Source organism: Lycorma delicatula, chromosome 8 (genome assembly GCF_047948215.1).
Source record: "Lycorma delicatula isolate Av1 chromosome 8, ASM4794821v1, whole genome shotgun sequence".
Taxonomy (NCBI): Eukaryota; Metazoa; Arthropoda; class Insecta; order Hemiptera; family Fulgoridae; genus Lycorma; species Lycorma delicatula.
Genome location: NC_134462.1, coordinates 23,025,824 through 23,051,708, shown reverse-complemented (window position 1 = coordinate 23,051,708; position 25,885 = coordinate 23,025,824). Strand labels below are relative to the sequence as shown.

At 29.8% G+C, this 25,885-nt stretch overlaps 2 protein-coding genes across 2 annotated transcripts in view; one reads left to right on the top strand and one right to left on the bottom strand.

The window, feature by feature from the left end:
- LOC142329159 (BTB/POZ domain-containing protein 1-like) overlaps nucleotides 1-5,795 on the bottom strand; it is a 29,832-nt gene extending 24,037 nt beyond the window's left edge. The window contains exons 1-2 of the mRNA XM_075373511.1: nucleotides 5,583-5,795; nucleotides 2,136-2,266 (exon numbers count right to left, since the gene is read on the bottom strand). Of these exons, the coding sequence (XP_075229626.1) occupies nucleotides 2,136-2,266; nucleotides 5,583-5,708 (257 nt within the window). The 5' untranslated portion in view covers nucleotides 5,709-5,795. The remainder of the gene's footprint in view (nucleotides 1-2,135; nucleotides 2,267-5,582) is intronic.
- The window catches only part of LOC142329161 (uncharacterized), a 488,476-nt gene that overhangs the window by 304,350 nt on the left and 158,241 nt on the right, over nucleotides 1-25,885 (top strand). The window lies entirely within an intron of this gene.

The window sequence follows — 25,885 nt, the reverse complement described above, 5'->3', positions numbered from 1 at the left end:
CTGATTGCAATCAACTGAACCAAAAGTGTTCAAAAAAGCCCAAAATCCAAAAAAGTTCGATTTTGGACTTTTTCTTAACTGCAGCAATAAGTTCTCATAAGGGATTTTCAACGATATATATAAGTGGTACTTATTTTCATTGGTTCCAGAGTAATAGCCAAATGAAATTTGGATCTTAGAAGGTGAAGGCACATCGGTTCAAATCAGACTATATCTCCTTCTTTTTAACTTTTTTTTTTAATTTAAATATATTGATTTATTAATAATTATTAACTTGATTATTAATAATTATTAATGATTGTAAAACAAATTTTACAATAAATAGTATTCAATAATAACAATAAAAAACAAAAATATCAGTAGCTATTAATGAAATAAAATTTAATGTACTTTTCATTTTAAAAAAAAAATGGTTAATTTAATTAAAATTAAATGGTAAATGATAATTTAAATTAAAAAAAAAAAAAAAAACATTGTTGTAATCCTGAATTCATTGAATTTTGGAAATAAGAATCTAAAGAACAATATCTCAAGTTTTATGACCTTATTTAAGATTTTTACGTAAATTTGGTGTCAGCTATAAAAAAATGTAAAAAAACATCTTCTATAAACATTCATAAAAGAAAATATCAAAAATTGAACTGAGTATTGAGAAATTGTTGAGTGAAAATGAGGGCAAACTTTAAAACTAAATTATTAAATAAAAAATTAATAAATCTGAGATATGTACTTATTTTATTATGCATTTTATATATATATATGTTTAACATTATATGAGATACTTACCACCAAAACACAGTAATTACCATAGTTAAACTTACTATATTAATTTCCAATAGCCAGTTTTCACGATATCCTGCATCTTCAGTTGATATTAAATTCTATATTTATTACATTAAAACTTATTCTTTTTATAAATCCAATCTGTTTTTTGGAATCTGATACACATAATTGTTCTCCATACCTACAAACTGGATAATTAGAAATTGTAAATCACCTTTCCAGTACTGGACAGCAAAGTTACATGAATATTTATATATTTAAAATATATATTTATGTACACTTATATTTAAAATTTGACAATAGAAAATATTATAATTTTGAAAAAACTTACAATCATTAAAAAGAATAAGTTTAATGTAATAAATATAGAATTTAATACCAACTGGATGCAGGACAGTGTGAAAACTGGTTATTGAAAATTAATATAGTAAGTTTAACTTATTTAACTACTGTGTTTTGGTGGTTTATATTTCATGTAATATTAAATTTTATTAATACAGCAGTCAAAATTTTACTGAATTATTTGATTTTTTAATATATATATATATATATATATATATATATATATATATATAAATTTCTTCCAAAGTATTTACGGCATTATTTGAATAAGTAAATAAATAAAACACTGGTTTAATTATTTTAAAATAGTCTGTAAAAATAACCTTACATTTTAAATATGTTATAACTTTTCTATCAAAAAGAGTAATGAATATGATCATTTTTATAACATCAATTAATATTGATGTTATAAAATGAATATGAATATTTTCATAACATCAAATATGTTATGCTACACAAAGATATGTTTGGCATGGTGATGAAGAAATAGGACATAGTTTGTGGCATATCTTAAAATTAAAAATTGATCTTGCCTTTAGAAAGATTGGTTATTCATCATCAAATAGCTCCATAAATTTAAAAAGAATAGTAATTTAATACTTCTAGAAATTTTCATGAAGTTTACAGATGATTAAAGCTGTGAATACAAAGCTCAGCTCAACACAAAATGTTTTCTTTAAATTTCCCCAAACAAGAAGTTGGAGATTTTACTAGTAATTTTTTCTTTCACACAATGTAAGTGAATGAAAAAATATAACGCACAAGAGAGACAAGGAAATTAATATGTCCCTTCCAAACACTCATTTTATGCACATTAATTCAGCAGTAAAGATAAACTCTACGTATTATTAAGAACTGCCAAATATTAAAACTCTGCCAGTATTAAAGAAAAGCACAATGCTTTCTATTTTATTAGACTTGTTCTGTATTTTCTGAATACTTATCACATGTCTTCTTTAATTACTTATTCTAACAGTTTTAATTGGTTTCCTAAGATTAACTAAATTCACCTCATCATAATCTTAAATGCTAAGGGCTCTTCATCTACAATTTCAACTTCACTCTTCTCGGCCCAATCTCCTGAGAGCAATGCCCTAAAGACTGGACTAGCTATCTGAAATAAGAGTTTGTGACCATACATCTGTAAAAAAAAAAGTTAATAAGCAAATCACCACAACAATCAACTAAACCAATTTTATAATTCTAATAAATTTATAAGATAAAAAGATTACTTTAAGTTATTGCCATTAGTTTTTTTTTCTTTTTACTGAGGTTTACACATTCATTTATGAATGTGTAATTACACATTCACTTATGAAGTGTTTACACACTTCATAGATTTTACAACATCAAATTATAAGAATCATGGTAATGAGAATTACTACCAAGAACCATGCATTATTTATCTCTAGTTGAAAATATTTTATTTGTACAATAAACTTTTAATTTCATTCAACAATAATGTGCTATTAAATTGTTTTAACACAAAATAAGCACATGTTATTTATTGAGTTGCTAATAACCCGAACTTCAAATCTCAGGAAAGTAAAACATTTTTTGTTTGATTAAATGTCTAAATTGTACGCAACATCAAGTTTAATTGATACTGTATCTCGGTACTAATAAGCACAAGTCCAGTTAATGTATTTTTGAAATAAACAAATGTCTGTATTATGATTGTTATTATATTAAAAGTGATATAAATGAAGATAAAATGATTTTAAAATATATTTTAGCAGCGACTCATAATTAAAAAAAAAATTATAAAAATTATTATTAGAAAAGGAGATTATTTAAGGCAAAATATTGTTTTGAAGAAATAAAAATAATTTAGAACTATTATAAGTATTTGGGAGTTTTTCTTACCATGATCATTATTACTAATGTGTCATATTAGTGAATGAGAGAATTAAAAAATTTGATTTAAATAGAATCAACAATAAGAATATTTTGAAGGATATTCATTAAATGGAAGGTGGTAGCTACAAGAGCAGTCATTATTTATACTATGTTCGTTAGAAACAAATTTGGGCATACAGTTTTGTTTTATTTTCTTGTGGTAGAACAGATTTTTATTAAAAAAAGTTTTCTTTAACTACAAATCAAATAATTTATCTGGAATGTCTCATACCGTTAAAACATACTTTAGCTATACATGGTGTGCAAATCAATGATGAGTAAGCACAAAAAAACCGAGTTGGATTTTTGTTTAAAAATATATAAATGGATCTTTTTTAAACCAAAAAAATGTTAAATCTAGGTTAAAAAATTTTAAGGAGCAATTTATGCACATGATGCTTAAGCACAATTCCAATGGGCTGTACAAAACTGCAAGTAGGCTATTATATAACTCATGCATCCATTCCAAATGGAGAAAAGACACTATTAGTGAAAATATAGAGGAGATTTTTCATTAAAATTATTAGACTTTTTCAAAATAATGTGGTAACCCACTCACACTTTTAGACTACAAGCTACATAAAACATAGATCAATCCACAACATACAAAATTGCCAAAATTGTAAAAGACAAATGTTACTGTGCCAATTTCAAAATAATAAATAAAAATACAAAATATCGTGTAAGAAACAAAATATATACTAGCAGAAATAACAACACAGTACATACTCAAAGGTATAAAGATGTATATGGGTACTGCACTCAATACTAGAAACAAACTTTCCAAATTACCTTGTAAAAAAGAATGTACCAACAAAGACATTAACTGCAATATATAAATTTTAGACATACCTTTTACAAACCAACATTTTAATAACATGAAATTTAAAATCGCACAAAATCTAACATTAAACAAATGTGCAATAATAAATTAGATCATTTAGTAATCTACATAGGAAATGGATAAATAATGTGAGTCACTAGTAGCTATCATTAAATTAACTATTGATGAAGGTATTGCTAATTAGTTTCTAACAGTCCTTTGGGAGGAGACATTCCAAACTTTTGACTTGATAATTTTTTAATTGTTACAAAACTGTATCATAACATTTAATGAAAGGAATGAAACAGTATCTTCAACAATTAAATTTTCAGCCTACTGTGATACCAGCGCTTTTTCATAAGCTGAGTACATACAACTAAGATTTTTAATAAGCTGAATTCACTCATGGTATAGTTTTTAATAACTTATTAATAATATTACATACAAGAGGGGAGAGCATGGCTAAACAATCTTTAAAATTTTCCAGAATGGCTACAAACTTTATCCTTTCATTCTACTTTTCATAAACTTTGTTATGATTAACTATGGGCCAACAAATTGCCCAGAGGGTTCAGAACCTACATACTAAAAATCATAAAATTATTTTCAATAAATTAATGAAAATTTCAATGTACTTATATTTATGATTTTCATTTGTTTTTAATGTGATATAATTTAAATTGATATAATAAAACTACTTTAATCAAAATGGATGCAGAACACAAAAAATTGTGTAGTACTGAGTTACATTGATGAAAAATTAAATTTATTAATTATAATAAAAACTTCACTAATCAGTTCTTGTTTCATGTCAGTTCATGTTCAGTTTTTTCAGTAAAAGAAATCTGTTTCATCCAGAGAAATGGTACCCTTCTAATAAAATCCAAAAACCTTTTGCATGTCAAATTAATGAAAATCATTTTTTTTTTTCAAAAATGATTCTGTTTGATAAAATGCTAGAAAAAATTCATTATAATGTAATAGGACAGAAATCCTGATAAATATTAAGTTAAGGCAATTAAGATCAGCATTATCATAATTTTTTTTTGAAAATTTAAAAAATTAATTCATCAGATCCTGTTTAATGCCCCCAAAAACATAAACTGAAACATTTAGATAGTCAAGTAACTTTTTCTAGTTTTGCACAAAGTGCAAAGAGATATTATAGGAAATTAGTCAAATATATTAAACACAGTACTGTAGATTATATTTGAAAAGGTTGAGTATTTTTGTTTATTTTGATAACTGGGAGTTTGGTGACGATCTCAACATGAAAACAAATGAGTAGCTCTGAAAATGAAAAATACTACCATTGAACTAGAGAATAGCTGTTCTGGTACTGCTGATAGTAAGGGGTTATAATCTCAACAAAAAAAATCCTAAGTGATTTTTGGATTGAATAAAATTTGAATCTAGTTTTCAAAGTATTTAATCAATATTATAAATAAAAAAAAGTTTTTTTTACACTGATTTGTGTTATTGGCTAGAGAGAATGTTTTTAGTACTCAAATATACTTCACATTTAGTTATGAAATTCAGTAGAGGGAGTATTAAGTATATTTGGAGTATTAAGTAGCTGAAAGAGTATTCTAATTTTTATTTCATTACGTAACATATTGTATTACTGTGAATAAGAACTTATATTGCGTTACTGTGAATGCTTAAGTTAGTCAATGCTAAAAAAAAAAAACAGTATCAAAGCCCAAAACGTTTTGTTGTCATTAATATAAAATACCTTTTCCTCATCTTCCTTATATCTCAGTTTAAACAATATATCACTTTCCTCGCCAGTGTATAAAATACTATCCAATCGATCCATTAGAATGTTTTTCTGTTTAGCAGACAAATTAGAAGATGCCATTATCGCTAAACTACAGATAGACTATTATAAAAAATAAAAGTAATTTTACGAATTGTAGGAGTACTATCTGTCTCAACTTGACGAAGAATAAACGCGAAACGACCGGTAGGATACTGAGTGACGGTTCGTGAACGAGTTGGATTTTGGATCCGATCTTTACAACAAACTACTAGACTAGACGCCTTCATGGAAGCGTCTCGGCATTTCATCCGGAGGTCCCGGGTTCGAATCCCGGTCAGGCATGGCATTTTCACACGCTACAAAAATTATCATTCTTCTCATCCTCTGAAGCAATACCTAACGGTGGTCCCGGAGGTAATAATAAAAAAAAAGACGAATTATTTTATGTATACTAAATGACACGTGTAGTTGAAACTTATTTAAATGAAGATTACTTAAAGTACAATTCTTTAAAAAAAAAATGCAATTCACCGTCAGCCGTGGGAAAAGGAAATTAAATGTTTACATTTAAATCGCATCTTTAATAAAAAAATAATTATTATTCAGAGCTCTTTAATAGAGAACAATTACTATTCAGAGCCCCCCCGACTGCATTTAAATATTTTCGTTGTAGGACAAAATTTTCTTATTGATGAAAGGCCTGGTGAGATCTTAATCATTAGAAAAACTTAAATGCCTGCAATTTCTACAACATGAAAAATATATTTAAACAAATTAAAGGTGCCTGAAAGTTGATTGGTTACCATTATTTTATTTAATTAAATACTGCATAACGGATGTTTAGCCCTCTATTTCTCTACCTTGTTTTCTATTTTTTTAGTTCGATCTATTGTCGTTTTTTTTAATTCAATTTATGTATTGTTTTTATTTTTTGATAGTTGTTTCAATTAATTTTTATAATTGTTTTTATAATTAAAATTATTTTAATTGTATTGTACAAAACTTGGGTAATTAAAATAAAACAAAAAAAAAACTGAAGCTTTAATGATCATTTTCATATCATAACAAATATTGAATGTGTGACATTTAGCGGTAAGTAAGAAGCTTCGTGAAAAACAGTATAGTTTCATTTTTTGTGGACAAAGTCAATTTAATTCTACAAAAATTTGCAATCCTGCAATACTACAGGAAATAGAAAATACTACACAAGCCTGAGATGGTTGTGTTTTTTAGTTTTTGATAATTGATTCTTATGTATTTTTTTAGCTCTAAATCTAAAAATAACCTTCATTTTATTTCCATCACAATATCCCTTTTTCATTAGAAATTAAGGGATTTCTAATGAAAAAGATATATGCCACAAAATAAGCCTAATTATAGTGCATTTTTAAATTAATTTATTTTTATTTACTTGATTAATTTTTATGAGGTATGTCATGCCTTTGAAAACCGCTACATCTTTCACCCACCATTAATGACAAAGTAAGTAAAATACTTACAGTTTTATTCTATGTGTCGAAGTTCCTTTGGACGGCTTATACTCTGCTTCGCGCATTTCTTTCTATGTTCTCTATAGGGTTCATCTCTGTGGAACATCCACCAATAGTCTGCCATCATGTAGAAGTCAATTTTTCTTGATACTTCCTTTCATGACCTGATGAAATCTGTCACCTCTCTTCGCTAACGTCACACAGATTTTCAGGAAAATAAGCCACATGTGAATTTAGGAAGTGAACCTTCAAGCTCATGGAACAGCCTACATTTTTGTACTTCTACAGGATGTTCTTAACGATTTATTTGAAGTTCAGATCCTTCTTATTGCCCAGAAACTTGGTTACTACATCTTAAAAGGCTCCCCTGGCTTCTTTTTCTGCAAATTTAATTTGTTTCTCAAAATTAGCATCTTTGGAAAGTTTTCTAATTTCAGGTCCAGTAAAGCCACCCTATTTTAGGTTGGTGGTTAAGACTGGAAATTTGTCACAGATCTATTTAAAACATTTTTCTTTTGGTAAGGCTTTGACAAATTGCTTCATCAAGCATATTTGATATGCAGAGGTGGAAGAACCTCATTCGAATCCATGAGAGATTTTCAGAGCACGTTTTTGGTTCCAGCTTTTAATGAAGCTCTTTTTGTTCAATCTTTCCTTATCCAATGATTTTCTCTGATTCTGCTATCACATTCACACAAAAAAATAGGGAAACTATGTGTATTCTCCTTGCTGTCCTAAGCGCATCGATATTTTGAGATCGGCGCATGTAATTCACGTACAATTTTCGTATTTAATTTTATTGAGAACAAATTCCAAATTATTGTAACCCTCTTTTAAATGGACAGAATGTCCGATGGGTATTGATGGATATGTATTCCCATTGTGAAGAAGGACAACTTTAAGACTTCTTTTGGATGAAAATATGAACAGTCTCCAATCGGTACTTTCGTACGGAATGTTAAATCGAGTCAAAAGTCCACGTCATCAGTGCAGAAGACTACCCCGACGGGGAGTCTTATTCTTTAAGACTTTGGGGGTTGGCGTCCCCACGGGCCTAGCCTCTGCAGCTTTTCTTCCCACTACCCACTGAGCTGCAGAATACTACACCAAGAACACTACACAAATTACAACATATACCTTTACTCAACTACACAACAACATCCAACACAATTTTCTCTTACATTTACAATTGGTGGTGTTGCGACATCTTACGAAATGCAACCGTAACCCAAGGTGGGAATTATCGTGCCGATGGGTGAATGGCTCTACATAGAGAGTCTCGAACGATGTTCTCTGGGTACCAGGGGAAACCCAGTTGTATTTAGCTCTAGCTCCAGTACGCGTGCGCTCTGCTGGAGTGGTCCATTATATCGCCGGTACTCGTGGGACCAAAATTTCAGTTCCAACAATAAATTTTATGACGGTGATCCATCTGAAAAAACCACCAATTTTAGTCTAGTGAAAAGATTAGAATATAAAAAACTATTAATTCAAGAAACCTGCTCAAACTAGACGTAACTTTTGCTGCCACTACATCACAAAAAACTCCTACAAATTTAAGTAATCAGCCATGCGGATCCTGCAGTGAGCTAAAAAAATTTGTTCAGTTGTTATCCGATCAAGTTGCATCACTAACAGCCACTATTTCAGAACTGACAAAGACGAACAAAAAATCTTTGGTTACAGTTAGTGAATCTAACAGTGTGATCCCTATGAAAGTTCCTGTTCCCAAGGTTTTACCAGTTCGGACAGGGATAATCACAGCTGGCAGTGGTAAGCCATCTAATAAGCTTACTGTTAAGGGAACCCACGTAACCACCCCCTCTGGGATGTCATCTGCAGCATTCCATTCTACTAAATCTCCTCCACCATCACCTCATATACTGCAGGATATGATTGAAGAACCACCCGACCCCAAGGCATTGGAGTTCTTTAAAATCAAAAATAAAAACCGAATCACGTACAACTAATTATTTATACTTTCCTGAATTTATTTATTTATACCTATGAACATTATTCAGTGGAACGTTAGAGGTCTTCGGTCCCGCATTGAAAATGTTAGAGTGTTGATGCACGCACATGAACCACTAATAATGTGCTTCCAAGAAATGCATCTACTACAGCAAGATGCAATATCACTCAGAGACTATGTCTGTGAGAGGTACAACTGTCTTGTAGATAGTAGGGAAAGTGGTGGTATTACTATTTTCATTTGGAATGAGGTGTCGGCTACAAGGCTACTACTTATATCCTCATTCCCGCTGTTGCTGTAAAAGCCTCAGTTCTTTTTAAATTGCATATCTGCAATTTCTATCTCTCGCCAAACTCTGAGTTCAATGCTTAAGTAATATCAAATCTCCTCACACAAATCCCGTCGTTTTCGTTAATAGTAGGAGACTTCAATGCCCACCATATTTCCTGGGGATCATCTTTCTGCTCCTCTCGAGGAGATATGATAAACAGAGCGAGACAAGATTTGGACCTTTGTCTATTGAATGATGGGTCATACACATTTATGTCTTCTCTTCCGGTACACTGTCAAACATCGACCTCTCTGTATGCTCATAAAGTTTACTTCCTCGTTTTAATTGGTCTTTTTGTGATGACTTTTACGGCAGTGATCACTTAATTAATGGAATTTTTTCCTTCCAAACAACTTTTCAGAGATAATCAGGGACACTTTCTTCAGAGCAGTTACTTTTTATTTAATAGCATCCATCTTAAAATAAGTTGCAAGACCTCCTTTAGTTTGTTATTGGATAGGTAAGATATTGGATTTACATTGTGTCTGTTCATTTAGTAACTCATTTTTCTCAAATTTTGGGTGGAAACTTCACATTTTTCAAGTTTTCAAGATCTTAGTTTTATTTGCTGTGAATCAAATTTACATGTAATGTTTTGGTATGTATGTTCTGCTTCAACGAGATGAATTAGAAATTTGATTCAGTTGCTAGATGTAGTGTATATTTGTTTTCCGAGTCTGTGAGTGAATGAATTTGAGTCCAGAATGTGAAATGTATTTATTGCAATCACTGCAGTTTAATTTGTATAATCTTTTTTTTTGGATTTGAATACTATATCATGGATAGTTCTCTTTAGTGATTGGATTTTGGGTTTCAATTAATCACATGTCTCAGGAGTAGTCGACCTGAGTTTGTTCAAGACTAAAAATTTACCAGTGCAGTTACATTACACTGATAAGTTGCTAATGACTTTAATTGTTGATGTGAGTATAAATGAAAGTATTAAAAGAAAATTTGTATAATCCTGGATTATTATATTTGTCTATATATGTTTTGTTAGTTTCCTGCAAGATGTTGTACATTTTTTTAGTTTTCTTTTTAACAAAATATGTTCAGCTAGTTGTAAGCACAAAGATAAATTTTTCTATACTTATGATTGGAAGATTTCATGACAGTTTGGATGGTTGAATACTTAATACAGACATGAATACATGCAAACATTATTGAAACACAATTCATAATTAAATTGTTAGTATTAACAATAATCACCAAAACAGATTGATAAAATAATTGACATCTATATATATAATTCTTAAAAAATGACGTTAACTTTTCTAATTACCAGAATTTTTCATTATTATTGTTATTATAAAATTTCAGAACATCTAAGATTTTACTTATTTATTTTTTTAAATAAATGTTCTTTCTGATGCATTGGAAGTTTCTGTGCTATCTGCTTTCTAGAATATTCATTGTATCTAGATCTAAAGTTGCTATATGTTTTACAAATTTATATGTAACTAGCTCTACCCGCCACGTTTCGCTGTAGCACATTGTGGTTGCATGGATGAGAAATGAGAAACAAAACAAAGCATACGTTTCATAGAAGTTTAATTATGCAATACTTGTGGATATACAATATTTTTTGTTTTTCCACTGTCTGCGTAGATATAAAGGCTATCTGGTTTGCCGACTCGGGAACACGCAACATACAGTTGCCCATGTGAGAAGCAATCCGCATCTAAATCAAAACCACACAGTTCTAAAGATTGACCTTGAGCTTTATTGATTGTGATTGCAAATGCCAATCGAATTGGGAATTGCGATCTTTTAAATTAAAATGGTGTATCGGTCGGGATTATGGGTATTCGAGGAATGAGGACATCTTCACCTTTGAAAGACCCCGTTAAAATCGTTGCTTCCACTACGTTATTCATCAATTTCTTAACTGCAAGTCGCGTGCCGTTGCAGAGTTTTGGCTGATTAATATTCCGCAACAGGATAATTGTCATTTTTTGATCGAACCGTTGCTAGAATCAATCTAATGAGGAATGTTTTCCCAGTTACTCCTGGCGCATCCAAGAAGGTCCCCCCAACTCCGTCATTTATCATTTGCATTATGCGATCATAAATGCCTTTCTGTTCACGCGTTAATTTGGGAATGTTTGATTGGACATATGACTGAAGATGACCAATGTTGTAACTCTGTTCACGGCGTAAATCCACATCAAATGAAGCAATCGCAGCTCGGGTGGGTGCTGGCATTCCCAATTGACTAAGAACTTTATTTGCAATAGCTAAGCACTTATCTTCAATATTTATCAATGCTTCGTTGTAAATGCCTTCTGTAAATTCCATGGTCATATTGGTATTTTCTAGGCGTACGCTATGCAAAATATCCTCAGCCATATGCGATCGATATCTTTCCCATAACTCTGTGGGAGATGAAGGGAAGCAAGCGGTCAATATAATTGGTTTGGTATAATTTGGTTTGGATGTGCAGTGTTGCACGCGTCATTAATACATATATCACTGTTGGTCGTTTTCTAATAAATTCAGAGCTTGGTGAAAGGCGCAGCTCAATCACGACACGATCACACAAAAGTACCTTGGTTAAAATGAATATTTAATTCAAATTGTATAATAATCTGAATCAGATGCAAGTGGATACGTTTTTTTTTTTTTTTGTTAATAAACAATGTAATTGGGAACAGGTATTGTTTCACATATGACTGCGGTTGTAGTTAGCTAGTATGGCGAATGTTCCCCTCGCTTCCGGCAGATGGCGCGGTCACTGGTACACAGCTGACCGTTAAAAAACTGTTTTCTCGCAGTCGCGGGTATGTGACTGATGCGAAAAATAGATAAAAACAATCTTTGATGCGGGTTATATATCGTGCTAAAATTTGAGCTCAATCGGTGCAGAACATTTTGAGTTTTTGAAGCGTACACAAAAGAACTTAACATTTTTATATATATAAAGATTTGTGGGCTGCGAAAAAAGCCTTTAAGTCGTGTGAAAAAACACATCATTTTAAATGCTTACAAAAGCAGAGTAATGCTTACAAATTACAGAATAATCAAAGGGCGTTGATTTCAGATGTTAATAAACTGCTAACGTAAGTAGAAGTTGTGCTGCTTCAGTGTACAACGTGATTCGCGAGTATGAATCTACTAATGAATTACGGTCTCCAAAGAAAACAAAACCCCGCCGGTCAATTGAGAAAAAGGTGAGATTTTGATAAAAACGCGATTCGTAAAAAAATTACACGAATTTGAATTATTTAGAAATAATTTAGCGGTGCATTATGTCCTTTGGAAGAGAATTCGGTTATTGTCTTCGACAACGCTTCTTATCATTAAACGAAAAGAATTCCAGCCATGTTATAGAAAAACAATGATATCAAAATGTGGCTTAGTTCAAAAGGAATAATTTTTGAAGAGGTTTAAGTTAATGTTCAATCATTGCAAATTTCGCGTATTAAAAGTAATTATAGGCCGTATAAAATTGGTTTGACACACAACGCCATATTGGTAAGTTGTGTTTTTATTCGGCTCCTAACGAATATGTTTGCCGGCCTCCGAGGCGGGAGTGGTAACGTCTCGGACTTTAATCGGTGGTTCCGAGTTGGAATCCCGGTCAGGCATGGCATTTTCATAGGCTATAAATCATTCATATCATCATCTGAAGCAATGCATAACGGTAGTTTCGGGGGTTAGAAAAACAAAAAAACGAATACTTAGTTGTGTGGTTTCAGTGTTACTATTTGTGAATTTTGTTCTTTGCTTTTACATAGCAAAGAACGCTAAATGACCAAAAAACGATTGTTTGGTCATATATATGTAAAAAAATAACCTAACAAAGGATTTTTTTGTCATTATGTAGGGATATTATTTTCTGTGTATTTGGTTATTTCGACTATTTTGTTTGCATAATCTTAAGTCTATCTGGGCTATAAGAAAGTTGGGTGTTTTAATTTATTTACTGTAAGTCATCCTTCTTGGTGGCTTTTCTTTTTGTTCTGGTGTTTTTTTTTTTTTTAATAAAATACAGATGTTTTAGCTATTAAATATAATTCAAAGAAATTTGTTACTTATCAGTTGTGAAGATGCATAGCGATAGAGTCATTGTAATAAGGATAAAATCAAAACCTAAACCAACAACAATTGTTAACGTCTATATGCCTACAAGCACCCATGATGATGATGAGGTAGAATGTGTATACGAAGAGATTGATGAAGCAATTAAACACGTAAAAGGGGATGAAAATTTAATAATAGTTGGAGATTGGAAAAGGCAAGGAAGGAAATATAGTGGGGGAATACGGGCTGGGCAAAAGGAATGAAAGAGGGGACCGACTTATAGAGTTTTGCACAAAGTATAATTTAGTAATTGCCAACACCCAATTTAAAAATCATAATAGAAGAATATACACTTGGAAAAAGCCAGGCGATACTGCAAGGTATCAGTTAGATTATATCACGGTTTAGCAAAGATTTAGAAATCAACTCGTTGACTGCAAAACTTACCCTGGAGCAGACATTGATAGTGACCATAATTTGGTGATAATGAAATGTAGATTGGGGTTTAAAAACCTGAAGAAAAGGTGTCAGATGAATCAGTGGAATTTAGAGAAGCTTGAGGAAGAGGAGGTAAAGAAGATTTTTAAGTAGGACATCGCAAGAGGTCTGAGTAAAAAAGATAAGGTAGAAAATGTAGAAGAAGAATGGGAGAATGTTAAAAAGGAAATTCTTAAATCAGCAGAAGCAAACTTAGGCGGAATAAAGAGAACTGGTAGAAAACCTTGGGTTTCAGACGATATATTGCAGCTGATGGATGAACGTAGAAAATATAAGAATGCTAGTGATGAAGAAAGTAAAAGGAACTATCGGCAATTAAGAAATGCTATAAACAGGAAGTGCAAACTGGCGAAAGAAGAGTGGATTAAAGAAAACTGTTCAGAAGTGGAAAGAGAAATGAACATTGGTAAAATAGACGGAGCGTACAGGAAAGTTAAGGAAAATTCTGGGGTACATAAATTAAAACCTAATAATGTGTTAAAAAAAGATGGTACACCAATATATAATACGAAAGGTAAAGTCGATAGATGGGTGGAATATATTGAAGAGTTATATGGAGGAAATGAATTAGAAAATGGTGTTATAGAGGAAGAAGAGGAAGTTGAGGAGGATGAAATGGGAGAAACAATACTGAGATCTGAATTTAAGAGAGCATTAAAAGATTTAAATGGCAGAAAGGCTCCTGGAATAGACGGAATACCTGTAGAATTGCTGCGCAGTGCAGGTGAGGAAGCGATTGATAGATTATACAAACTGGTGTGTAATATTTATGAAAAAGGGGAATTTCCATCAGACTTCAAAAAAAGTGTTATAGTTATGATACCAAAGAAAGCAGGGGCAGATAAATGTGAAGAATATAGAACAATTAGTTTAACTAGTCATGCATCAAAAATCTTAACTAGAATTTTATACAGAAGAATTGAGAGGAGAGTGGAAGAAGTGTTAGGAGAAGACCAATTTGGTTTCAGAAAAAGTATAGGGACAAGGGAAGCAATTTTAGGCCTCAGATTAATAGTAGAAAGAAGATTAAAGAAAAACAAACCGACATACTTGGCGTTAATAGACCTAGAAAAGGCATTCGATAACGTAGACTGGAATAAAATGTTCAGCATTTAAAAAAAATTAGGGTTCAAATACAGAGATAGAAGAACAATTGCTAACATGTACCGGAACCAAACAGCAACAGTAACAATTGAAGAACATAAGAAAGAAGCCGTAATAAGAAAGGGAGTCCAACAAGGATGTTCCCTATCTCCATTACTTTTTAATCTTTACATGGAACTAGCAGTTAATGATGTTAAAGAACAATTTAGAGTCGGAGTAACAGTACAAGGTGAAAAGATAAAGATGCTACGATTTGCTGATGATATAGTAATTCTAGCTGAGAGTAAAAAGGATTTAGAAGAAACAATGAATGGCATAGATGAAGTCCTACGCAAGAACTATCGCATGAAAATAAACAAGAAGAAAACAAAAGTAATGAAATGTAGTAGAAATAACAAAGATGGACCACTGAATGTGAAAATAGGAGGAGAAAAGATTATGGAGGTAGAAGAATTTTGTTATTTGGCAAGTAGAATTACTAAAGATGGACGAAGCAGGAGCAATATAAAATGCTGAATAGCACAAGCTAAACGAGCCTTCAGTAAGAAATATAATTTGTTTACATCAAAAATTAATTTAAATGTCAGAAAAAGATTTTTGAAAGTGTGTGTTAGAGTGTCGCTTTATATGGAAGTGAAACTTGGACAATCAGAGTATCTGAGAAGAAAAGATTAGAAGCTTTTGAAATGCGGTGCTATAGGAGAATGTTAAAAATCAGATGGGTGGATAAAGTGACAAATGAAGAGGTATTGCGGCAAATAGATGAAGAAAGAAGCATTTGGAAAAATATAATTAAAAGAAGAGACAGACTTATAGGCCACATACTAAGGCATCCTGGAATAGTCGCTTTAATATTGGAAGGACAGGTAGAAGGGAAAAATTGTGTAGGCACGTTTGGAATATGTAAAACAAATTGTTAGGGATGTAGAGGGTATACTGAAATGAAACGACTAGCACTAGATAGGGAATCTTGGAGAGCTGCATCAAACCAGTCAAATGACTGAAGACAAAAAAAAAAATCAGTTGTGATTTTGTTTACATTGGCAACGGCCCTATGGGCTCTTTGTGATTGGTCGTTGTGTTTGACAGCGACCACCTGGCATTGATCTGATTGGTTTTCCTTTGTTTACATTTCCATCTGATTTATTAGCCTCTTATTTATTAAAAAACTGTACAAATTAAAAATAGATAGATAGATTTATTAAAAATAGATGAAAACAATCTTTGATGCTGGTTATATATCGTGCTAAAATTTGTGCTCAATCGGTTTAGAACATTTTGAGTTTTTGAAGCGTACACAAACGAACTTAACATTTTTATATATATAGAATACAAAAGTCATATTTAATTTTTTATATTTCACAGAAATTTTTATATAAAGTTTCCTTTTTGAAGTTAAATTTTAATCATGAAGTTTTTTGGTTTACATGTTGAATTATACATGTACCACAAAATCTTTAGTGTTTTCTATAACTAAACATTATAGTTGGCATATTTGTAACTTAAATATTTATTTTTTATGTTACTTCAGTTATAACTAGTATAATGTTTATGAATATTATTTTTATTTTTTATTATAAAAATTATCTACATTTAAAAATGGTGTGTATTTAAAAGCCATTGAATCCATTTTCTCTAGAATCTATCTTACAGACCTTAGGTAACAATTCTTTATTCAATTTTTCTTCATTATTTTGGATGTAAGTAATTACAGTATTTCAATATTTTCTGTTATAGTTTGAGAAAATATTGTAATTATCAAGATTTACTATTTTTGTGGTTTTTGCGACAGTAATTTCTATTTAAATTGTTTATTGCTATGTTAATTTTTTTTTTTAATTGTATTTGTTAATTTTTTATTTTTATCCTAAGTATTTTATATAATTTATTTAGGCAATGAAATATGACGGAGTTGTTCCATAATTACTTTGTGATCTAATTGGATTTCCTTATTTAAGCATTATTGTAAGAATTTAGGGACTTTAGGATTTGAAGATATATAGACTAGTATGATATTTGTTTACATTGATAAATAACTGATATTTTTATGATTATATAAAGGTATTTGTAAGGATTTACTTTAAAATATAATTCATGGTTAATAATAGTTTGCTTTTATGTATTATACATTATAACAGTTATCGTTTTTGTCCAATTTAAAAAATAAGGACTTTTTTGTCATTTAAGATATTTTTTAGGTTTTTATGTTGTTTCTATTCATAGCTCTTGCATACTTCTATATATTTTTATTGGTCTATTATTTATCAGTTTTATCTCATTTTTTTATGTTTTATCTTTATGTTATCCAATAAACTAACTTAAACTCATTTCAATATCCTCAATATTTTTAATATTGTTATCTGGTAAATTATATTTAAATGCATTAGCCAAAATAATGTTATCTATTGGATTAACTCTTCATATCAGTTAAATTATGAACTTTATTCTCAATAATGTTACTTGTTTTTAAGTGCTTCTTATGAACAGTATTTTAAGCATTTGAATAATTCATTTTGGAATTATAATAAATTTTTTATTACACCTTTTAAACTTTTTATTTGCTGGGAATGTTCTGTATTTTAGTTTTAAACTCTTGAAAGTCATTTTCCATTATAAATTTTAGTTAACTAATTTTATTAATTTTAATTCATGGTATTTTATAAGTATGATCTTCTTATTAGACCATCAGAAGTACCAAAATGGTTTCATGTATCAGTACCACTCATAGAAGCAGTAAATATTGTTTCCCAACAAAACTTTTATAAGACCGGATAGTAGATGAAAAATATAATTATTATAACACTTAAAAATTTCTGTTTGTTGAAATGCTTTCTCATAAATATTTTTTGCTAATGGATGGAATATATTTTAAGTATGGTTTATTCTAATTTTCCATGAAAATTTAATTAATACTGGTACTATTGTTATGTGATAAGAAAAATGTAATTTGTAGAAGTAGTACAAAATAATGAACTTATCAGATGTTTTCAACAATATAATAAAAGAGAATATTATAAAAAGACATATGTAACCATATATATATATATATATATATATATATATATATATATATATATATATATATATATATATACACACACACATATATTTCAACAATTTATATTATTTTCATAAATTACTTTCATGCTATAATTTCAGACCTTTATAGGTCTGAAGACCTATAAAGGTCATGATTGAAGCGTATTGAGAGATGCTAAAAGGGATCACAACTGACCTGATTGACACCATTGGTTTCCACTCGCTTTGAAAGTAGACATTTTGAAAAAGAATAGTTGGCTTAAAAACTAAAATATTTGATCTTCATAATTTAAAAGAGTGAAATAATTTCAATTAAAATTTGAAGTTCTTGATAAGTACTGTCTGTCCTGTTTGATATTATCAAACCTAGAATATCATTTTCTAACCTAGAAAAATGATAAGTTTGAAAATAAATTTTGAATATCATAAAACTTCTTTTTTTTTAATGAAGTTTCAGTTGGCCAACAAAACCCAAATTTTCAGTTATGATAAAAGTTTTATTACCTCCAAGAAATACGATGCTTTTAAAAAGAATGGATGTAATGTCCCAATTTTTATTTTAAAATGGGAAATTAAGAATGCTGGAGACCCTTGGGTCTAAGGGGATTGAACCTCTTGGAGAATATATTTTTTCATTTTTTTTCACTAGGGTGAAAAAATTTATATTAAAAGAAATGTAAAAAAATATATATTTTTAAAAAGAATTGTTCCAATATTGTAATATCTAATAATTGACAGGATAAGCAACATGTGCCTTTTGGAGAGCAAGAAGAGGTGAGGATCTTTTTTTACATGGTTTTACATTTTTTTAAGGTAAAATACATTTTGAAAAAATTATTTAAATTTTGCAGTACTTTGATTTATATAAATTAACTTGTGGCTGTTGAGTGGGGGCACAAACCAGAGGCCAGAGAGTGGGGCCAGTGGGTGAGAGCACTCATTGGAGGGGGGGGGGGGGGGAAGAAAGCAGACCTAATCTCTTAGACCATTACTTGTTTAAATTTTTTCTTTTGATATGAACATTAAAAAATCTAAATATTGCAATATTTCAAGTTTTATTAATTATGGGGGTTATTTTCCATTGAGACCGAGAAGATCTAATTTCTCATCTTTCTTTTTTTCTGATGCATATCAGAGGATGATATGTATGACTTGAAAATGAAGGGTAGTCTTGTACAAACTTAGCACAACTATTCCTGAAATGTGTGGTTAATTGAACCCCAGCCACCAAAGTACATGAGTATCCACTGTCTAGTATTCAAATCAGTATAAAAGCAACTAGCCTTTACTAGGATTCAAGCCTCAAAACCTTAGACTTTGAAAATCAGCTATTAAACAATTGATTTGCAACAGTGAATTAACAATTAGGTCAGCCCTGGGAGGTAGCTTATTTAAAAAACAATTTTTTTAAAAATCTTTTATTTAAAAAAAGTTTTTAAATAACAGTATTAAAAAAGTTACAAAAAAAATCAGTTTGAATATCATCAATTTTCAATTTTTGTATTCAGGGGTTAGAGAAGATAAATGAAGTAAATGGACCAATTCCATTTTTTGAACTAATGGTTTTTCAATTTTTCTAAAGGTATAACACATTTTTAAAAAAAATGGTCTGGTATCATAATTGTCAATTTTACTTAATTGAGGAACCATGAGCTCTTTGGTAGACAACAAGGAAGTAAACCTCTTCTTTTTGTATATGATTATTAATTTATTTTGGTTCAATAATGTTTTGAGTAATTACTTTAATCTTTATTAATTTAGGAGCTCAGGAAATTAGAGGTCCAAGGAAGACAAAGGGGCTTGCATTTTCCTTTGTAATATTTTTTTAAGGTTGAACAAATTTTGTAAACAGAATTCTGAATATCACAATATTTCCATTTTTGACAGGAAAACATCATCATTTGAGAGGGATTACAAAAGTTTAAAAACTTTTCAATGTTAGCGAAGGTATGACTTCAGATTTTATTTTTTCTAGATAAATATTAATCATGTAACCATGAGGTTTACATAGGAGGCATAATTGGGGAAGTGGGTAAATAGTTAAGTAATTATTAATAAAGTTACATATTTTTGTATAATTTTTATTTCATAGATAAGTGATACATTTATTTTTTTTTAATATATAAATGTATCACTTTTAAGTACATTATACAAAAAGTACAATGTACTTTTAAGTACATTAATTATAACTGTATGTACTTCCATGATCTGTTACTAATAGTAATTATGTTATATTAATCTAGTTATTAAATAAATATTTTCTATAAATAGTAGCAAAAGACATTAGATATAGATAGTTTAAAGAAGACGTTAGAGAAAAAATTGGAATTTTTATTTTATGTACAAATTTTCCTTAAAAGTTGAATTTTAAATGAATGGGGTTCTACTAGGTAGGTATATTAATCTTAGTTTTTGGATAATCTATTTTTATTAAGTTTTGAATTTGGATTTAGTAGAAATCTTTTTTAATTCATTTTTTTAATGATAAAAATTACAAACATTATGTAATTATAAGGGTATTTTCAATCAATGTTATTTGCCTGAGAGAGTTTGTAATTCTTTAATGTAATAATTTTGGTCTCCAGCAGAATAGCTTTCAGTTTCAAACGGATATCCACATTCAAATTTCAGAAACATTGTCAAATTATATTTGTTTTTTTTGTTTACTTAAATCTTTCACTAAAATTTCTTTCAAATTAATAAAACTCAAAAGGAACATAGTTTATACAATGATGAGAATGAAAATTTAAATAAATTAATTAAAGAAAATTTTAAAAAACATAGTATTTGCTTTTATTTACTTAACTTTTTTCTTCAAAAATATTTCCTTAAATCCATCTCAGAAGAAGCTTTAAAAAAAATTCTTCTAAAAAAGAATTGGAATCACATTCAAAATTTTTAAAAACTTTTCATATAAAAAAGAGGAATGTTTGATTTTATAGGATTTTAAATTTATATAGTATTAATTGTTTTTTAATAACAAAGTGTTTAATGATTAAATAATTAGTTTTTGTTAAGAGGAGGATGGCTCCCAAGAAAATATTTAATAATTAATAAATTGATTCATTAACAAAATAATAGCAGTCAAAGTCTGAAATAAGACCATTTAATGCAGTTTTTAAATAGTAAAAATTAAAACTAATAGGTTAATAGCAAAACTATCTGAGGTTTACAGCACTGTTTGGCATGTTCTGATAATCAACTGATACTAAAAATCTTATTAAACAGTTGGTACTAAACAATTAATTGAAACTTAATTCACTCATTTGGCAAAGTAAATCAATAAAAAAGTTGTAAAACATATGTATGCATTCCCTTTTCCCACCAGATTTCTTGACAGTGGTAGAAATGTTACTGAAATAATTCCCTAACATTATACAACACCTGTAATTGAATTTTGTGACATAATTACAATGCTTTTCTTAGTTCAAGATGTGTAGTCTTCACTGTTCACGTATCTCCAAAGGAAAAATCAAAAGGAGAGAAAGTCAGTCAGAATAAGCTAGTCATTCAATACTTTCACATCAACCGATTGTTCAAATTGAGGATTTAAAAACTCTCTAGCAGGGAGGTAATAATGCAGAAAGAAGTATCCCGGCACTGTTGGAAATTGTCTGATTTTCTTCAGCTTGGGTTTGATTAGTAGCCAATTGCTGTAATAGTATCTTTCTTTAACATGTCCCAAGTATCTAGACTTATTTAATGACCTATTGATAAAAATTTACCCAATAAATGATTTTTATAAATTCCTACTTAAACATTTTGAGTTTTTAGATACTGATGGAGACCTTAAAATCAGAGAGGGTTTGAATTTGACCAGTACCGACTGTTGTGATGATTAACTGAGCCGAGGGTAGAAATATACATTCATTTCTAAAAACATGCGTCACAGATAATCATTGCAATTTGAACTCATTACATCTTGCTTAGATTCACAAAATTGTAGTCTTCTATCTGCTTCATCTTCATTGAACTATTGAAATAATTGTATTTTAAGTGGGTGAATTTTATTTGTTTTGAGTATTTTATGAACTGACCTGACAGGTGTCAACTGCTTTCATGTGCAAACTTAAGACATTGATTGGTGTAGATGTATTGTAACTTTTCCAAAAAATGTGTTTCATTGAACAAATGGATTACATAATAGTAATAATAATTTTGAAGAATGTGACCATACAAGAATATAATTTTTCCCTGCGTTGATTAGATTAATTCTTTGTGCTAAAAAAAGGTCTGTACAACTGTAAGAGTGACTAAGAGAAAATGAAGATAGTCAACAATGAATTAAGTTGTCAATACAAGAATGGAATTAATACTGTCATACATAACAAAATTTTGGCAAATTATTTCTTTTTTTTAAATTTAAATAAGTAAAGCATTTTTTTTTAATAATAATTAAAATATTTCATTAGTTTTTCATAAAATCATTAACTTGTTTTTAATGAAGCTTAAGTACTTTTTCATTTTTAGATTTTTTAACTGATTTTATTTATCAGTAAGTTTTATTTTATTTTTTTAATATCAACTGATGATTAAAACATTCCAAACAATGCTGGTTACTTCAGGTAGTTTGCAAATAACTAATTACTTTTTCTATTTTTAAAACTTTACTAAACAGTATAAGTTACTTCAAATTTTGACACCATTTGTATCAAAATGCATCTCCCACTGTATTTTTTGTGCTTTCAAAAAAGTCCCATATCCTATAATTTTCTATTTAAATAGTTCAAGCCCCGCTCACTCTGGAGCTCATCTAAATTAAACATAAGATAACAAATATCTAAACAAAAAGTTATATTCTATATTTTAATAAGTACTACAGAAATTAAAATTTCTCATCTTTCATCATTTAAAAGTTAATTTAAGTTGTTAAAGGAGGTTTTTGAACTTTGTGAAAAAAAAACGGTTTATGTATAAACACACACATGCGTAGACATTTATTTAATAAGCCATTTGTAACAAATTCATTCTATAATAAATAAATGAATATTATTATGCAATAAAACTTTAAATGAAGCTCTTCAGTTAGTAGCAGTACTATCATTAATCATAAGAATAATTTTTATCATTGTTATGTTATCTTTGTACTAGTTGAAATAAAATTATTAATCATAATTCTGATAAAAATAAATATTAAGACAAATAAGTTTTTCACTATGATTGCAGAAACATAAATGTATAACTTATCATATAGAAAATAATACTATATTTAATTAGATAAACATACTGAATAACTATTATTATTAATTATTTGAATTAAAAATCAAAATGTATATTAATAACCTAGATATCATTTTACATTGCACGATTTTTGTTGAGAAAAAGAAATTTTAATATAAATATAAAAATATTACTGAATAAAAACAGCTGTCTGTGATTTAATATCTTAGTCTAAAAATTTATAAAATTATACCAAAGTAAATGGAAACTCATCAAGTTTACTCTCATAAGAAACAATTTAAAAAACAAAAACACACACACACAGAGTTTGTGTATTTCAACCAACTTAAAAAAACGAGATCAGATTCTACCATATACATTTCTTACTTTTAACTAAATGGATAGATATCTCTATGGATATCCTAATTATGGATATTTTTAATTAAAAATATCTTTACATAAAATTAGTTAAAAAACTAAGGTTAAATAAATTAATTTAGGAATAGAAGCTCCATGGAATGCAAAAATATATATTTGTTTTCCATCAGTCCTTAGTTCGCACTTAGTAGCAGACTCTTTAAGTCTTCTAATTATATTCCTTTCCTTATTTTTATCCTGATAAATGTGCCACACCTTTGTGTTTTTTGAAAACTTTTATTGTATAGCAGCATGTTTTGTATGCCTACCCAAACTTTAAAAGAAACTGAAGAATGTAAAATAAAATTAACTAAAAAAAAATTAAACTGACTTAAAAACAACCATACTAAAAAATAAAAAAAAAAATACTTCCTGAATTTTTTAAACTTTGATTTATACAGCACCAGTTAAACTGTTACTACATGTTTCTATTTGTCATCAATCTGTAAAAGTTAAAATTTAATGAGAATAAGTTTTTAATGAGAATTTTGAAGTTATCTATTTTATTCTATCCTGTTGTTAAATGAATTCATGAAACTACGTGAATTCATAAAACTATAATGTAAAGGAAACACATAGTTTTAAAAACCATCTCTCTGATCTTTACCACAGGTCTAAGCATCAATTTTTTTTAAATGGAACCATATGACATTAACCATTGGAAAAAAAATTCACTTAAGTGACATATAGAATTGTGTTTTAAAATTCCAATATTTTTAAACTATTTTTTTTCCCGTAGCTGTTGCTGGATCTGCTATCGGCTGCTGCCCCTGGTGAGGGGGTATGCTCACCAACTAAGGTTGAACGGCACTGGGGAAATAAAATACCCTGGGTGGACAAAAACCAGTGAAAATGCTCAACGGCTCTGAAGGCAGAAGAAGAAGACATTTCCAGTTGCAGAGGGGATGGACGAGGCTAGGGAGATAACCCGAATAAAATTCAGGGTAGATAGAGCTCTGTAAGCTGGAGAGAAAACAATCTGTCTAGGAGAAGGGAACTCTTATAAGAAAATCCCCTGGTCCTCCAGGAGGTTAACCCAAGATAGGGTTAACAGCCCTATCTTGTGAAAAGTATCTTGTTATGAAACCCAACAAAAAGCCCCGGATTGATAGGACTATCGGAATAAACATTGGAGGTGAACATTGAAAAAAATTTAAGGACATGAACATAAACTGGCTACGTAGAATGTGAGGTTGATGTTACAAACTGGGAAGATGAATGAAATCACCAGGGAAATTACTAAGCTTCAAGTGGAAATAGTCGCCTTACAAGAAATGAGATGGTCAGGTCAGGGCAGATTAGACAAGAAGGAGTATACTCTGTTATTCAGGATCAAACACAAGAGTGGGGAGAAAAGAGTTGGATTTATGGTTGGTTGTGGGTGGTGAGATAGCATCCTTCGCTAGAATCCAATCAATGACATTGTATGTAAAATGAGATTGAAAGGAAAGTTCAGAGACATCTTACTAATATCAGCATACGCTCCAACAGAAGATTATCCCAATGAAGAGAAGGATAATGACATCCTGGTTAGGAAATACAGACAGATACCAAAGTATGATGCTGTTGTGGTTCTTGGTGACTTTAACGCAAAGATTGGAAAAGAAGGCTTCGTAAGACAGGTGGGTGGCAAAAATACCCTTCATGAGATAACAAGCGACAGTGGAAGGAGATTGATACAATGCAGTGGAAATTAACGTGATTATTAAAAGTACTTCTTTTCACATAAAGAAATTCACAAGGTAACATGGATATCTTCTTGGATAAATGTTATGAATCAGATTGATCGTGTCAAGAAGACATGCATCATCCATTATTGATGTACAATCAACGCATGGTCTGAATTGTGACCACGTTAATATTTATGAGAGAAAAATTGTTGTGTGTGTTAATTGCAAGGGGAGAGAAAAAGTGGAAATGGGATGTGAAAAAGTTGAAGCAGAATGAAAATGTGAAAGTATTTGAGGAAAGTATGGAGAAGGGACTACCTCCTCGCCTTTGTGCGGAATCGAATGATGAAAATATTGATAAGACTTGGAAAGAAATGAAGAATTGCATGATACAGGTGTTGAAGGAAGAATTGTGAGAGAGGAAGGAGGAGAGGAACAATGAATGGTTCAACGAAGAATGCAGAGACAATAAACAGAAAGAATGAAGCAAGAGCAGGTATGTTGTGCAAGGATACAAGGGAAAGGAGAGAGATCTATAAAGATTTAAGAAGAGTTGCTAGTAACACCTGCAG